Source organism: Nicotiana sylvestris, chromosome 12, assembly GCF_000393655.2.
Source record: "Nicotiana sylvestris chromosome 12, ASM39365v2, whole genome shotgun sequence".
NCBI classification, from domain to species: Eukaryota; Viridiplantae; Streptophyta; class Magnoliopsida; order Solanales; family Solanaceae; genus Nicotiana; species Nicotiana sylvestris.
Genome location: NC_091068.1, coordinates 165,618,831 through 165,635,965, shown reverse-complemented (window position 1 = coordinate 165,635,965; position 17,135 = coordinate 165,618,831). Strand labels below are relative to the sequence as shown.

The window sequence follows — 17,135 nt, the reverse complement described above, 5'->3', positions numbered from 1 at the left end:
ATGGTTACTTATCTGAGGCAGAGCTGATTGGGCTTTCTGAGATGGAAATCAGTAATAATGATCTCGGTGAGTCTTCTAATCTGGATTTTTCTGCAAACTGACAATTAATGAAAGGGCAGTTGAGTTATAAAAAAATGGATACACGGTCATATTTGTGCTTCCTGCTGTCATTGTTCAGAAAGTTTATTCCGTTGTACAGAGCCTCAGTATGACTTGCCCGGAACCTTTGTTGTTTCTGTTGGTGTGCTTTGTGCTCAAAACATTATTCTTCCATCTCTAGCATTATGACTCAGTTTCCTCACTCTGTTCAATCTGATAATTGCATATTGCAGTTCCGTATCTACCAGATTTAGTTATTTGAATTTTCTCCTTCCAATTCAGACTATTCGATTATGAAAAAGGAAAGATAGGATAGTCCTTGTGGTAAGGCACTTAGTTCTGTAGAGCTGTCTTAGGAATATGTTTGTTTTGGTAGCTTGATTATTGATTGCCAACTAGAGAACTGAACCAAAGTCAATTTAATAAATTTCCAGCTGCTCAGTGTTTACTAGATTGTAACTACTTTTTTGATGCTCGTGACTTGTATAATTAAGGGATAATTGAAGATCATATTCAAAAGGTAAGTGTGGAGAAACAGTGTCGCAGCATAGAAAGGTGTCAGGTTTGATATATTTGCAGTAATGCATGTTTCTTTCCCTTGTTCCAGTGGAGGACATTGAAATTTGTCATTACTAGTGTATTATTGTCTGTAGAATTGAATCTGTCCTACAAAAGACTACTCTAGTACTCAAATGAACCTTTGTGCCTGTTGATTTCTGAACCAGAAAGGAAAGGTTGAAGTTTTGGCCCTGCTAAGGCTCGTTGACATATGGCATTTTCAGTGAAGCATGAGTGGTCCATGGTGAGGAATGGACCGGCGATATGTTGGATGACTATGTAATTCTTCAAAGTAGCAACTAACTTAGAACATGGAGCTACATAAAGTGAGGATATTTTTGATGAAGTAATCTTACTTAGTGGGAGACAGATATTTAACATCAAATACAGATGGAGCGACACATATTCTTATGTGTAGTAGTGCTGCTACCAGTTTCTTATTCTTGTCTTAATTCATTATTTATATGTGGTGAAGAAAGGGGGGGGGGGTTATTGGGACTGCTTTCAAAGGATGTTAAGGAAAAGAGTTCTGATTACTTTAGTTTTCTTAGAGGATAACCTATAGTCGAAGTGAGAATCATAGTTCAAGTATTTTATATTCCATTTGATCCGGAGCATCAGGTAACGTCCAACAGAAACTTCATCCTTCAACTATCAAGATACTATCTACCCAGATTTCAAGTTTGGGAGATCCCATTCATGAAATGGGCTTTTCTGGGGTGTACCTTGATGTCGAGACCCACATAACTACCTTTTTCGTCTCTTATGACTCCCAGCATAACCCAAGTTCCCAGAGTGAGGGGTTTATTGCAGATTAATGCATTCTCTTAATCTAGCCGGGAATATGAAGTATACTAACCCAGATGGGGCATAGATAGTTGACAATTTATCCTACCCGGGTTCTAATTGGAGTCGTCTCTCTCTCTCTCTCTCTCTCTCTCTCTCTCTCCTTTGGTTATGGCTTGTCTTTTGACTTTTGATGATAGTAGATGCTAAGTTTGCTTGTAGAATTAAGCCTATGTCGGTTAGTTTGAATTACAGCTTTTCTGCGCCTGATGAAGCGAGTAATTGGACTGTGCTAGTTCTCTTATACTTTCTATTAATAGTTTCTTTTAATTTATAATACAATCGCATTCGTTTCAGGTGGACCAAAAGCTGCATGTGCAGGTTGTGCTGGCTTTGCTACATTTTCGGTCCTGATTGAGAAGTTCTTGGATAGATATCACTAATCCTAGTGAGTAATTAGACAATTCGGATCTTTTCTCAGCCTGAAAGTTGGAAGTTACACCAACCTACATATATATAGTCACATTCTTTTTACCCCAACTGTAAGATATCGATATAATGATATTGGGCAATGTTGTAAACATGCAGCTCACTTCATACCTCATATTTGCCCTCTGCTCACTTCCTTGAGTTTGCGAATCTGATCCCAGAACTGGGAAAATCTAGCATTAATTTAGACACGTTTAAGACATTTTTGTCTAGTAAGATAGTCAGTGAAGGGGAACCATTGTGTAACTGGTAAAGTTGTTGTCATGTGACCAGTATGATCTTTCGTATAACTGATGTCAACTATCTGATCCTTGTAAAGCCATCGGCTGTTTTTTCCCTTAGTGTGTTTGGTATGTCGGCAAATGTTTTCTGGTTACCTTGAATATTGGATAATCTTTTTCTCCAGAAAAATGTTTTCACCGAAATGGGGAAATTGACTTTTGTCACAGGTGGAAGTCATTTCCTTTTAGAAATAATCCAACTTTATTTAATCTCACTGTCCTGTTTCCAAGTGTTATTGCATTTCTAGGCTACTGCTGCATTTAATGAGATCTATTTTAAAAGAGTAGTGCTTGGAACCCTATATTTTAGCCGAAATCTAGCTGAAGAAATTATCTTTCTTTGATGCGAGTCTTAGTGTCTCAGAGATGCAATATGCGCCTTAAAGTGATTATGCATTGGTATTAGAGAGAGCATCGCGGCACTTGATCAGTTGATCTCACTGTACCACTACATTATCTGTGTTTTCTTCAAACTAGTTTTGGCTTCATCTGCTCTTTAGCTCTTTTACTGGTGCAATTGTTGTTCGGTTAGCCTTAGAACATTGTGTTAGAGTTATCCACTGCATGTCATTTTGGTATTTCAGTGAACTGCTTAACCAGAGTGGTTTTATGCATTCTGTCCCATGAAAATCTTCAGTTATAAATCTCTTTGCTTTTCCTGCAAAAGATAACTTGAACTAACCATCAAAGTAGTAGATTTTGTATAGATAGGTAAGATCTGTGCTATTCTCATGAGGCAATCCATTACGCTGTCATCCACAAGCAGATTCTGCAATAACAAGGAATAAAGAAAGATGAATCTAATATATAATAGGCTCAGTCTGATTCTTGGTTGAAAGTGTGAAACATGGTGTGCATGCATGCTTGCATGTGTGTGAGCCTGAGAGAGAGAGTGAACATGAGAGGTAGAAGAAGAGAGAACGTAATTGGGCTCCATATAAGTAGGAAGTGGCAATTAAAAATTAGTATGTTGTAGACTATAATAAACTAAGCTAGCAAGGATAGGTTCACAGATTTTCATCTACTGGTATTATACAGCATAAACTATGTATACATCGAAAACATTCCTGCTATCTGGTGACAAATCAGACAGCAGAAATGATATTAACTTTGAGTTTACTAGAGGATCTTTGTTTTCTCGATATAAGTATGTGGAATGTTAATTAGTTTTCTGCCTAACAATCCCGAGAGTTTCATTCTTTGCAGTACCTTTCCCATATTTTTCCTCTTGTAATGCGCTTGCCAATTTCATTTATGGCGTCATGTTAGGATATAATAATGCATGGTTCTGCTTCTCAACCTACATGTTTTAATCTATTTAATGGCTTTTAAAATTAAAAAAAGATGAATAAAGATAGTTAGATGAAACAAGAAGCTAATATATATATATATATATATATATATATACATATATATGGGTCTTTGGATCCTCAATTTAAGAAGAGGCGATTAAGTAATATGTACACCAACTTTTATTTGTTCTGTTGCCTGTTGCACTTTTTCTCTCCATATTAAGTGAACAAAAATGCCCAAACTTTTAATTAGTTAGTTGTGGACATCAATATTGTTATCCTCTTGATGAAATGCATTTCTTGTATCCCTGTGGATGCCCCTATTCATCCTTATTTTTTCCGCTTCATTGGCAGGTTGCAGTTATTGCCCCAAACATCCCCGCTTTGTATGAAGCTCATTTTGGAATTCCAATGGCTGGCGCTGTTTTAAATGCTGTTAATGTCCAACTAAATGCGCAAACAATTACTTTTCTTTTGAGCCATAGTGCAGCTGCTGTTGTCATGGTGGACCAAGAGTATTTTCCCTTAGCCGGGGAAGCTTTAAAAGTATGGGAAAATAACAGAAAAGGAAAATTTAAGGCTCCACTTCTGGTTTTAATTGCTGATCAAAACTGTGATCCAACACCGGTCCAATATGCTCTTAAAGCCCATTTATATTCGGGTTATGACTCCAAACCCGGGAACCCATTTTGAATCTGACCTGTGTAAAGTAACCCGCCATAAATGATGAAACTAAACCTACAAAAGCCGCCGGTTGCCGCCCAACCACAAGCCTCCTCTTTACCTAAGATCATTTGAAATTCAAATTTTTCAATGCAACATTTTCTTTTTTCAATCTATTTGTCTTAAATTAATTGCAGTTTCATTTTATCAGAGCTGCAATGAGTGATCGAGCAATTGAATCAAATGAGGCACAATCAAGCTCAGAAGCCTCGGATTGAGCCAATTCGATGCCTACGGTGGAGGAAATAAGAGGACAAGACATTTGGAACAACTGTGTTGTGTGTAGTGTTGCTAGTGGAGTCATGGGTATGTTTTAATTACACTCCTAGTTTGATTTAATTTTTGTGTCATATTGTTCAGTTTTTTGGTCATGTCATGCGTCGACCACCAGATGCACCAGTATGTAGGTGTAAATCATGGCTAGTGAAGGTATTAATTATTAAAAGAGGACGACATAGAATTAAAATCACATGGAATGAAGTTGTCTGACCTACAATTTCTAGGAGACATTCAGACTTAGCAAAATATAGGGCACACTAGAAGAAATACAGAGGCGGAGCCAAGATTTGAACTTTATGGGTTTTAAATTCTAGGATAGCAACATAACGTGTTAGTAACTGGATTCTGAATTTAATTTTGTATATATTTAGTGATTTTTAATATAAATACAAAGTTTGGACTAAGCTACTAGGTTTGGCTAAAACCATGCGTCGGCTCCTAGCTCCGCCCGTGCATACATATTAGTTGAGAATATATTCTAGGAGTGGTTTAGCCTTTTAGAGATTATACATTTAGAATATTTGTATAATATTGGAGCGAGATGAGTTTAAATGGAATAACATAGTCGACAAGGATTCATATAGACTCAACTTGTTTGGGATTGAGACGTATTAGCTGGTATTTTTGTTTATTGTTCATTGTTATTTTAAATGGATAGACCAAATTGTCATTCTTGCAATACCTTAACATAATGGATGACAATTCTTGTCTATGTCGAAAAAATTGGATGACACTATTTCTATGTTTTATGTCATAATTATGTTGCAAGTGCCAAAGTAATACAAGAGTCTTTAATCTTAATCGTGTTGCAATGACTGTTATTCTCTTGTAGTCCTGTAGTAGAGGATAAGTGAGCTTCATTCCAGTTAGCTTACAAGCTCTATCAACTGTTGTTGTTTGTGAACAAAATCTGGTTCCAAAGCTTCTCTTTGTATCTAATTTGGTAATTCTTTCTGGTAACTTAAATGGAATATCTCTGTGTATGCTTTGGACTTTGCTGTGAGGTTACTTCTTAGGCTCATTTGTTGAGGCATGGTTTCCGTTTTGTAGGAGGGGGATTAGGGTTGTTCATGGGTCTGTTCTAGGGGCGCTGGATAAACCAATAATGCAAGAGGAAATGACTACGAGGCAACAACTTGTATACCAAGCAAAGCAGATGGGTCGAAGGAGTTGGAGTTCCTGCAAAACTTTTGCTGTATGGGTATGGTTTTCTCTGCTGCTGAATGTGTCGTTGAGAAGGTAAATTTGACCTTGAAGATGATAACCATATGGGGTTCTATGTGCCCCTTTTACAATTTTCCTGTTAAATTTTGGTAAAAACGAAAAGAAGTTGGAAATCATTCTCACAATTAGAGTCGGGTACTTTTCATCTAACACTCAAATGCTATAAGTAATCATTTTCTTGTATTATGTTAAAAGGCACGAGCAAAGCATGACATGACAAATACAGCAGTAGCAGGGTGTGTAACAGGAGGCGCATTATCTGCTAGAGGTAACATTTGTTACTTTGACCATGCAAAATATATACAAACGAAATCTTGACTTGATATATTTTCATATCTTGCATCTGTTACTGGATTCATATAGTTTTGGTTTAGATAGAGCGACATGGATAGTGAGACTCATATAGAGACGAGCAGGGTAGTAGTTTCAGACCAAAAAGCAAAAGAAGAAATTTCAGGGTCATGTCATCAGAAATGTAACTCACACCATACAAAGAAGAAAGACAAAATCAAATGTTTATTGCAAACTTTTTCCCAAAGAGGTATCGGCTACTTAAAGCGAGAGTGCATCCAAAAATTCAAGAAGAGTGCATTGGTTGAAACAATTGTGGCCAGTCCCAACTAGTTTGGAGCTAAGGCGTTGCTGTTGATGTACCTTTCTCATAAAACAAAGACGATGACATTGATATTGATGTCGTTGCATCTGTTCCTCGATCTTCTGAAAAGAGTTGTTTGGTTGAATTATCTTTCGAGAAAATACTTTTGGAAAGTCATGTTAGTTTTTCGTTAAAACTCTTTGGATTGTTTTGAGTCATTAGAAAGCATTTCGGTTTGATTTTCAAAGAACAAAGTCTACTTTTTTAAATGCGAATACAGTTGTTTTCAATTTTTAAAGAACGTTTACGAAAGTAAATTTCTAAACCAAATTAAACGGGTATAAATACTATGCATCTATGGTTGTTTTTTAAGAGAAGACTTGTAGAATAACACAAGCTTCTTCTAATGTAAGATGATGTTACACAACAAAAATAAGCATCGAACATTTTCGTACACTCCATAGAATGGTGACATAAAGCAGACAGAAGGGGTGTCATCCTGTATAATAACATTTCAATATAACAGTCAAGTTTCTTTTGGAATTAATTTTTTGTGTTATGTTATAATATATATTTTCTATAATATCACTTTATTATAGCGGTCGAAATTAAAAGTTTGACTATAGTTGACTTTCTAATGGTCTCGTTCTAATACTCTATTCAATAGAGTTATAAGATGGCATTGCGAACTATTTCCTAGCCATCCACCCCATTTTTGGTTTCACCGGAAACCTCAAAGCTTCACACAATTATTATTATAACAAAGCATGTAAAAAATATATATTTAGATTAGCTCTAACCATTAAAAAAATAAAGAATTCACTGCTTCAATTAAAAAGATCAAGGCCTGAAAGTTATAAGTTTTACACCACATGATTCAATTGAAAAATTGTTCGCTAAGAGTTTATTTATTTTTTGATTAAAGAAAAACAAGAGATGTGTCTCGAATGCGTTTCTTTTTTTAAATTTATTTTATAAAATATTCTTTAATAAAAAAAAAGATTTTTCCAAAACTGAATAATTTTTTTAAGTGTTCAAAAAATGTCCCTTCAAGGACATCCGATAAAATTGGAATGATACAGAGAAGATTAGTATGACCTCTGCGCAAGAATGACACACAAATCAAGAAATTGTCCAAATTTTGAAGGAAAAAAAGTATCCAAATATCGTTTATTGAGAAAAAAAGATGTGGTTAGGAAGATTGTATTTCTTTTAATTTTTAAACTTTTTTTGTTTCATTACCAAAAATGTGAATATTTTTCCTTATATAAGTTCCCTTAATAATATTGATTAGCGGTGAAACTTGAGGTGGGGGGAAGTATCACATTTCAGAAGTTGGAGGGGAATTTAAACAATTTTCAAGTTTTCGGTAACTATAAAAGAAGGAGAAGTTGCAGTCAACCTGAACTAGGGTTTTATGGCAGTGAAGATATTGGGCGAAATGGGAGAAGAGAAGAGAGAAGTAATATTCAGAGACATAAGACGATATTATTGTGAATTTTGTGGGATTTGCCGCTCCAAAAAGTCCCTCATCTCCTCTCATATCCTCTCCAATCATCATGTACGTTTGTTTTCCTTTCCTCTTTTTAATTTTGGATTTATGTTTTGCTTTGCATCCATCTAGTATTACTTGTTCATAAATGCAACAAATAGATCTACTGTTATGGTTATTTTTTTTGAGCTCTCTTGTATTCTAAAGTTAACAATCAGTAATTATTAGAAGCTTCGATAGCCAGAAATAAAATGTGAAATGCAATAAGGGTCGTTCTGGTTCACTGACTACTTATGTAAGGATTATTATAATTTCGTAGATTGTTATGCGTCAAATAATAATACATTAAATAATTATGTTTGGATTTCAATACTGTTATACTAGTATTATTGTCTTTTTAGGTGCTCTTTTTCGTTTTATCGGAAACCAAGTGCTATTTTAGTAGCAGAGTTTTTTGTGTATTGATTTTACCTATTCATCAAACAAAACGAGTCCTTAATGCGTGTTGTGTAATATAAATTGGGACAGCGGAATCATAGGTGAACTCAAAATTGAAGATTTTCTTGTGATTGAGCTTAACTTTAGTTGTGTATTTAGAAAGATGCTGATGTGGTTGGTCAGAGGAAGGGAAATTGAAATGGGTCTTGTTTTTTTTAAATAGGATGAAATGGAGAGGCGGAAAGATGAGGCAAATGAAGATGTAAAGAGAAAGGAAGGCCCAAAAATGAATATTTGTGAAGAATGTGGTGCGAGCTTTCAGAAGCCTGCTCATTTGAAGCAGCATATGCAGAGTCATTCACTCGAGGTATCTTTTGTGTGTTTTCTTCGTTTGTGATGTTGATGAGCTCTTATTTATTTACTGGGAGTTCAGTTTTGAGGTTATAATATGCCTTCATATTTTCTGATATATTGTCTTTGTATACATTTGATATTTAACGACTTTGCAGATTGAGGTAATTTGAGAAACACTGTGGAATTATGTGAAGGTGTGAAGCATTGGATCCCAAAAAAAAAAAGAACTCCAAAATGCAAGAGGCAGGTATCTTTCCTTGACTGGATCAGTATCAGGAAGGGGGACCTCCTGAGAAGCTCCATCAAGTGAGCCTCAATCACGCCTTATAATCTTGGTGGTTAGAGACTCATCCCAGTCCCCCCTCCTCCCAAATATAAAAAGCTTATCTTTTTTCTCCATTAGCATATGTGGACGTTGGTCAAGGACCTCCACAGACTGAAACATTCTTAAAATGTTTTCTTCATCTTTTGCATGAACAGAGGCCATTTGTATGCCATATAGATAACTGCCAGTCCAGCTACCGCAGAAAGGATCACTTGACGAGACATCTCTTGCAGCACCAAGGGAAGTTGTTTGAGTGTCCCGTTGATGGTTGCAAACGCGCATTTAGTATTCAAGGCAATATGACTCGGCATGTCAAAGAGATGCATGACCAGCGTGCCTCCCCTGAGGCCAATCTTCCAAAGCAGTATGTCTGTTCAGAACCTCGTTGTGGGAAGGGGTTTAAATTTGCATCCAAATTGAAGAAGCATGAAGATTCTCATGGCAAGTCAAACTTCAACATTCTAATTATCTGTAGAGTACTAATATTTTATATGTTTCTGGTTTTGAAAACTTCCAATAATGACACCATAATCTGCCATGTATCCATGCAGTTAAGTTGGAGACGATGGAGGCACTTTGTTTAGAGCCAGGCTGTATGAAACATTTCACTAATGAGAAATGCCTCAAGGAACACATAGAGAGTTGCCACCAGCATATTGTGTGTGAAATATGTGGAACCAAGCAATTGAAGAAGAATATTAAGCGGCATCTCCGGACGCATGAAGAAGAGTCTACATCGGAGAGAATAAAATGTGAATTCCAGGATTGTCAGCACACTTTCTCCACTGTAAGACTGCTGCATTTTCTTATATGTAAATAAAGCTCCTTTCTGTCAAAAGGAACAGTAGTGATGAATTTAGAAAGCAATAGCAGTGACTTATAACTCCTGTGAGGCAAAAAGTCATATACAGAAAACCAACAACTTTTTAACCTCAACCAAGCCTGCACTGCGTCAAGTTAAGTGCATCAGAGTGATAGTCTTCTCACTGAAATATTTGTTGCTTGAAAAACAGAAATCCAATCTTATTCAGCATGTCAAAGCTGTGCACCTGGGGGATAAACCATTCTCATGTGGCATTGCTGGTTGTGGTATGAGATTTGCCTTCAAGCATGTGAGAGATAGACATGAGAAATCAGGCTGCCATGTTTATACTCCAGTAAGTAGAGTGCATTTGTTGCTTGAAAGCACAACACTGTCACTCAGGCCAGTTTGCTTCTAATATTCACGAGAGTGACTTGAGGCGTTTTGATTGTCTTGTGTAGGGTGATTTTGTAGAGGCTGACGAGCAATTCCGTTCTAGACCAAGAGGTGGTAGGAAGAGGAAGCTTCCTGTTTTCGAGGCAATTATGCGGAAAAGGATTACACCACCCTGTGGTACAGATCCCGTGTTCTATCAAGGATCAGAATATCTCTCATGGTTACTCTCAGCAGAATCAGATGAAGAGCTATGAGTCTGTTTCTTTGGCCAGATGCGCGTTAAATCATGGGCCAGAAATCTCATGGTTACTCTCAGTAGAATCAGAGGATGAACTCTGAGCGTCTCCTGGACAGTTTCTTAGCAGATAGCTAATGTATATGCTGTCGATAAGTTTTTACTAGAAAAAAGTATATGCTGTCCATAAGTTAAATTTAGCACAATGCTTGTTCTATAATCTAATGGATAAGTATTATCTTAATTTTTTACTCTTGCGCAAATCTTCCATTCTCTTTGTTTCATTTGATCTGGGTGTTTGATTAAACATGAAGGTTGATAAAAACTGTTGATATAAATAAATCTAATTGTACCCAAAATACTTTTAGAAGCTAATGGTAATTAACACGATATGTCAATTTCTATAGAAGTGACTAAATGGGGACGTTAAAACTGAAGGAGCTTTCTGTTGCAAAAATATGTTCATTCGTTATGAAAGGAAAAGCAGAAGTGTAACATATCTTTTATAAAAGGAAATGGAGAATGTAATTCATTTCTCAAAAAACGTTTATCTTGATGTAGAAAGGAGCTCTCAAGCTGAGGCGGGTGTAGCGATAGAAAGTTTTGAATCAATAATTCCTCAAAAGTCATTGCTAGTACGTTTAATACAGTTACTGCTATACCTTAGGTGGGACGTTTTACCTAGACATTTGGTTAGCTCTTCGCATAGATTGCTACTAACTCTTCCAACCTATAATGCGCCACAGTGCAATAGTACTAGTAAAGCCAATATCACGTTTCTTCAGTAATTACGTTTTCGAGTCACAGCAACTATTTTACCAAGGAAAAATATTCTAGCCCTTAACAGTATATACACAATATGGAGAGCCATCTCTCTCGCGTTGGAACTTTCTTTTCTTAATAACCTTATTGGAGCAAAAGCGCCCTTTGCTGGAATAAGTAGGAACCCGCATTTGCATCTATACCCGCTTTTTGTGTCACGTTTTAACTTGTGCCCACTTTGCAAAAAAAATTGCAAGCGTACCTGCTTTTTCGCATAACTTCAGCATACGAGGCTGAAGTAGCAAAGACAATCACGCAAAACTTAAGCATTCTAGTAGCCGGGCCTGAAGTTCAGCTCTAGAGCTGAAGTTTTTGTTTTGTAACTGTCGAACTTCAGCTCTAGAGCTGAAGTTTTTGTTTGTAACTGGCTTTTTGTTTGTAAGCTTCAGCTTTACAACTGAAGTTTTTGTTTTGTAACTGTCGAACTTCAGCTCTAGAGCTAAAGTTTTTGTTTGTGACTAGCGAACTTCAGCTCTAGAGCTGAAGTTTTTGTTTTTGTAACTGGCGAGCTGAAGTTCTTGTTTGTAACTGTCGAACTTTATTTGGAAGCTAGCTTTAGAATAGGATCTGCTCAAATAAGCTGGGGATCCATCCATCAAACAACTTGCCAGTTTGTTAAAATCTTTAGGGTAAAATCTTAGTACTGGGCTCAGGAATTTTTATGTGCTAACATACTCAATTTAGCTTTATAAGAAACAGCTTTCACCTTAATAATATTTATCAAAACAACCCAAAAAAGAAGAAGTAAATAAATGCAAATTAATCATCCCTGATTGCAAGAACAAATAATAAACTCCGTAATACGATTAAAATGCAAAGACGTCGTCACTTAACAATGGTATCTTGATAGTTTCCACTCACAAAAGGAACTATGGAAAATAATTTCTTTTTTAATCATATAAAGGTACAAAAGAACGTTTAACTTCTATGCACCAATAGTTTAAAAGAAATTTTACCTAAAAAATAATCTGCACCAACAGCAGCAGAAGAAAGAAGAAGAAAACGAAGGAGGAGAAGGAGGAGGAGAAAGGGGGTTGAAGTTATTTAAAAAGTGGGTACAAGTTAAAAGTTTAAAAAACAATAGGTATAGGTTAAATGAGGGCGACCAAATAGGGCGCCCCGTGCAATTTTTACCCCGTTTCGGCACACATTCATAATTGCTGACTTATAAATCACGTTATAAATCTCATTTAAATGCTATTTATAAATTGCATTTACCAATTGCTACTTATTCAGCAATTGCGATTTATACAATGCATTCATGCTCGATTTATAAACCCGGTTTCACAACTGTAATTATAAATAGCATTTAATTATTGCGTTTTATAAATTTAATTTTTAAATGCAATTTATAAGTCGCATTCAAAGAGTAATTTGTGAGTCGCATTTAGTGATTCCCATTTATGAACATCGAGTTAGGTAAGATGTAGATCAAGCACAATAAACTAGAAGAGCTATTATTTCGCTTTGAAAGGGTCGCTTTCCATCTATAGCAATTTACAAGTCCAGCGTTCTTCAAGTGCGGTTTATATTCATCAAATGTATTTATTGCATGAACGTATTCCCCTCAAAAGGCATTTTCTAAATGCTACCTGTAAATCACGTTCATCAAATATGAATTTTAATCATGTTTGTCAAGTACGACTTACAATCGTACTAATCATCTGCGACTTATAAATCGAATCCAACAAATGCGGTTTATGCTCCACCCCTTTGCTGGACCTTCTCACATCATAACCCGGCTTATCCATTTTCTATCCGATAAAGCGTTGTGAATTTGTAAGTTCAATAAATCGCGTTGGTTAACTGCGTTTTTGTATTTCTTTAAAGCCAATGAATACATCACTGAAATTATTGAGTCAATATGCTCAAAATCCTAAACAAAAACACATTTGAACAATCATATACTAAAAGTTGTACTGTGTCTATACGCTCCGGTGGTAATAAAAAACATATTTGAATATAAGATGTTATTGTACATCCTTTCATCAACAAATGCATCACAAATTTGCATTGTTCTTATGCAAGCTTGACCTTTGAAGTTGATTCTATAATTTGCAACAAATGCAAAATAGGGACTTCAAAAACTTGACTTAGCAAATCCAGAATTTCAAAAAAAAAAAAAAAAATAGTTAATATATTGACCTATGCAGCACAAAGCTGCATAAGTAGACTAGATTATAGAGTCTTCAAATTACAAAAAAAAAAAAAAGAAAAAAAGAAAAAAAAAAAGATGAGTATATTTGAAGCTTAGTGAAATGAAGTAATACCTGAAGCCAAATCAAAATTTCTAATACCTAGAGCCCGTTTGGCCAAACTGCCAAAATCTGCTTATTTTAAAAAGTATTTTTTTCCAGAAGTACTTTTGAAAAAAAAACATTTTGTGTTTGGCCAATTCACTTAAGAAGTACTTTTTGCAACATTTAGTAAACAAATTGTGTTTGGCAAATCTTTCTAAAAAGTGCCTTTGAGTATCAAATTACCAAAAAGGATAGTATCAAGGTCTTATAATTATTTTAAAGAGAAAAATGAACTTAAATATTTATTGTAAGAGACTTTTATTATTTTTTATTTTACTTAACTAAAATATAAAATATAAAGTAAACAAACATAATAAAGATTTAACTCATTTTTTTCATATATAGTTATACCAAAGTATATAATATTATCTAGTATAATTACTTATTATTACACAATGATTTGAATAATCAAATATATCATTTCGCATGAATTAGTAGTCTATTCCACAAATTACTATATACTTATAATCTACCATGAAATAATAAGTAAAATCACTCACACATGATAATATTTTCCAACAATTCTATCTCTGTTTCTATCACATAATGCCTCCATATTAGTAGTCGACTTGCCTTGCATTTCTAAAGGAATATCAGAATGTCACAACCCAAATCTATGTGACCGACACCCGGTACACTACCAGACCCGAGCGAACCAACCCATATGATGCACCCAAATCATATGCATGAAAACCAATTTAACTGTGGAAGCTCCTCGAAAACCATATATATTTTCAAGTTAAATGATAAAATATTTTCCAATTCAAAATCACAAATGACGCCCTTTCATGATAATAACAATAAGAGTAAGTAAAATAAATATACTTTCATGAATGTCATGTACAACCCCGTTACTACAACCTTTCACAACCATCTATGGAGCCTCTATAACAAAGAATAGAACCAATAGTTGGAGAAATTCCAACAAAATAAAATAAGGAAGAACATGATAGCTACCACGAAATAAAGGTGGTGTTTCATAATACCTTGGAAAGAGAGTCATCCTGGCCTGACCGCATGTCATGCATCATACATAATCCTGAAACATGTAAAGTGAGCAGGGCTTTGGAGAGGAGCCCCTAAGAGCTGAGTACACCACAACGATACTAAATAAGTGTCATAAACTTTCTCTACTTAAGTTCTTGGGACAAACTTTATAAAAAATTAATGCAATATTTGATATAAAACGATAAGAAATTTTATCAATTCATGACCCTTGTTATTTTAAACAACAATCAAGTGAAATATAACTCGCAATATAAACTTTTAAATCATTTACATCAATCCAAGATTTTGGATAAATCGTACAAAATCATTTCATATGCTTTAAGTCATCGAAATCGCTTTCGGCTCCTTAGGCCTAAACATAAGAAAATCATCCTTACCTTTAACTGGGAGTACCATACCATTACCGACATAATAAAGTCAACTAGGTTATGTACCTAGCGGCAAGTATCATATACCCTACTTGCTCAGGTCGTCTCATCGTCGTGCCATACGAATCGACTCAACCATGCTAATAATAGCACAAAATAGTACTCTCTCGAGGGAGAGCACTCTGCCGTAGTCTATACCACAAAATGACCATCTACGCCTACACCGACACGTGTAGTTTCATGACGACGAACACAATATATCCGAAATCAATCTCGATGAACACAAGTAACTCCCAAAATATTTGATACTTCAAAAATAAATTCATAGCATAGTAGCTTCAAATGATCTATTTTTTAATCAAATCAAGCATTTATAGAAACTCCAAATCATTTGAACAAAACTTTAATAAACAACCTTTTTCATGCTAAAGCCTTTAGCAATTTAACATCAAACTCCAAAAGAAACACTTTCCATGAAATCTTATCTCTGGCACTCAAATATGTATATTCTTGTCAATACGTAAGTTTTGATAAAAACTTATAACATTTACCTTGAGTGTCATCTTGCCAACAAGATTTAAAATAAAATCTTACAAAACGACATGACACTACATATGCAACATAGTATTAGTATATAGAGACATCCGTACTTGTTTGTCTCCACAAGCACGAAAGTACATTTGTAAACAACTTAAGTATTAACTTGAAACATGCTTTTAGAGAAAGTCTCTCAAGAAGAGTAAGTTTTAATCAACTTACTCCGCTTTCTCTTTATTAATATTCACAAGCTTTCAATCCTCTTCCATCATTCCAATGTTGATTAAAAAGCTCAACATCACCAACAAGTCGATATCCTAATTACATCAAAATATGACCTAAGATATTAAGCAATATCCATATATGTCTCATAAAGTGGCTACAAGCCTCCAACAACTCAAATCGCCAAAAAAATTTGTAAGCTATACCATTCAACTTCATCCTTATATTCTAATACGCATTCGAAGTCATTAATGTTACTACATTTATTGTCCAGTGCCACCAAGTTACTATTCATTATCTTCCATAATCAAAACTTGCACCATATATAATTCGGATGATTGTTTAGTTGATCACTTCCATATTTTGCTAACAATAATTCCATAGGTTCATTGTATTCAATCAATTTCATCCCCAAGATTCACCATTCATCTTCTCTCTTATTTTCTTAAAAGTACTATTCATGTCATGAACTAGATTTTTACAATCCAATCTTTCAACCAATAAAACTTGTAACAAATACTTCAAATACTTCTAACTACCCATAATAAACGAGTTTGAAGCATTGGAATTACCTCTAGTAGATCAATCTTGAAAAATTACAACTTTGGTGATTTTTATGTTCTTGAAGATTTGATAATGAAATTTAGAATTTGGATATTAGAACTCATGTATATTGAGTAATATCAACTCAAAACATCATTAAAAACTTACCTCGGTTGATTTGGACTTGATTTGAGCTCAAAATCGTCCCTTCACCTCAAGAACCCTAACCCCCAACACTTAAAATACTCTCTCCCCCGACTTGGTATTTATAGGCCCAGATTTCTGGGCTTCGGAAGCGATCTGGATGCTATGGCAGCACTTCATTGCCAGCCTTTCTTTCGGACGCGTCGCATCCGCAGGCTCCTATGCCAGCCTTTGGTAATTTGGTCATAACTTCTTGTAGGAATATCTAAATGACAAACGGTTTGAAGCGTTAGACTAGACTCAAAGACCTTTCATTTGATAGGCTGTCAATCACATAACTCTTTATATATATGTAGATATGCTCGTCCAAAATTAGGTCTTGTGCGTACTTATTTGGAACTTTAGTCTACTATGTAATTTCTAATTTGACTTGGACTTAGGGCTATCCTTAGACCCCACATCACTTATAATATACCTCGTACACTTATTATTATATTCAATTAATATCCATCATATTAATAGTCCTCATCCGCAAGCAAATAATGTAATTAGCACACATCAACTTTCTTAATAGCACTTAAGTACTTCGAAATTTTCCGGGGTGCTACACAGAAGACCCATCTCCTTTCTCAGTCTTTGTAGTAATGTCTTCATTAGCATAATAGTTGAATTCCTTATTGGTAGAAGAATATTGTCGGATAAAATTATATATAGTCATGGTAGTTGTAAGTTGTAAGTAGATGATTCTGAGTGACAAACTTGAAATGTGGCATTGAGTGTAAAATAAAAATAATTTTAAAGAGTAACTAATTATTAGCAACAC

At 35.1% G+C, this 17,135-nt stretch overlaps 1 protein-coding gene, 1 non-coding gene and 1 pseudogene across 2 annotated transcripts; all 3 read left to right on the top strand.

Annotated features, from left to right (window-relative positions):
- Positions 1 to 11: 11 nt before the first annotated feature.
- LOC104249619 (mitochondrial import inner membrane translocase subunit TIM22-4-like) lies at positions 12 to 6,627 on the top strand (annotated as a pseudogene).
- Positions 6,628 to 7,369: 742 nt separating this feature from the next.
- Positions 7,370 to 7,470, top strand: LOC138884503 (U6 spliceosomal RNA). The gene has a single exon (XR_011404684.1). It is a non-coding gene; the product is annotated as a U6 spliceosomal RNA (small nuclear RNA).
- Positions 7,471 to 7,722: 252 nt separating this feature from the next.
- On the top strand, positions 7,723 to 10,619 carry LOC104249621 (transcription factor IIIA-like). The gene is made up of 6 exons (XM_009806090.2): positions 7,723 to 7,887; positions 8,480 to 8,623; positions 9,091 to 9,376; positions 9,487 to 9,722; positions 9,949 to 10,092; positions 10,199 to 10,619. Exons 1-6 carry the CDS (start codon positions 7,744 to 7,746, stop codon positions 10,385 to 10,387), a joined length of 1,143 nt encoding a protein of 380 aa, XP_009804392.1. The 5' UTR covers positions 7,723 to 7,743; the 3' UTR covers positions 10,388 to 10,619.
- The last annotated feature ends 6,516 nt before the right edge of the window (positions 10,620 to 17,135 follow it).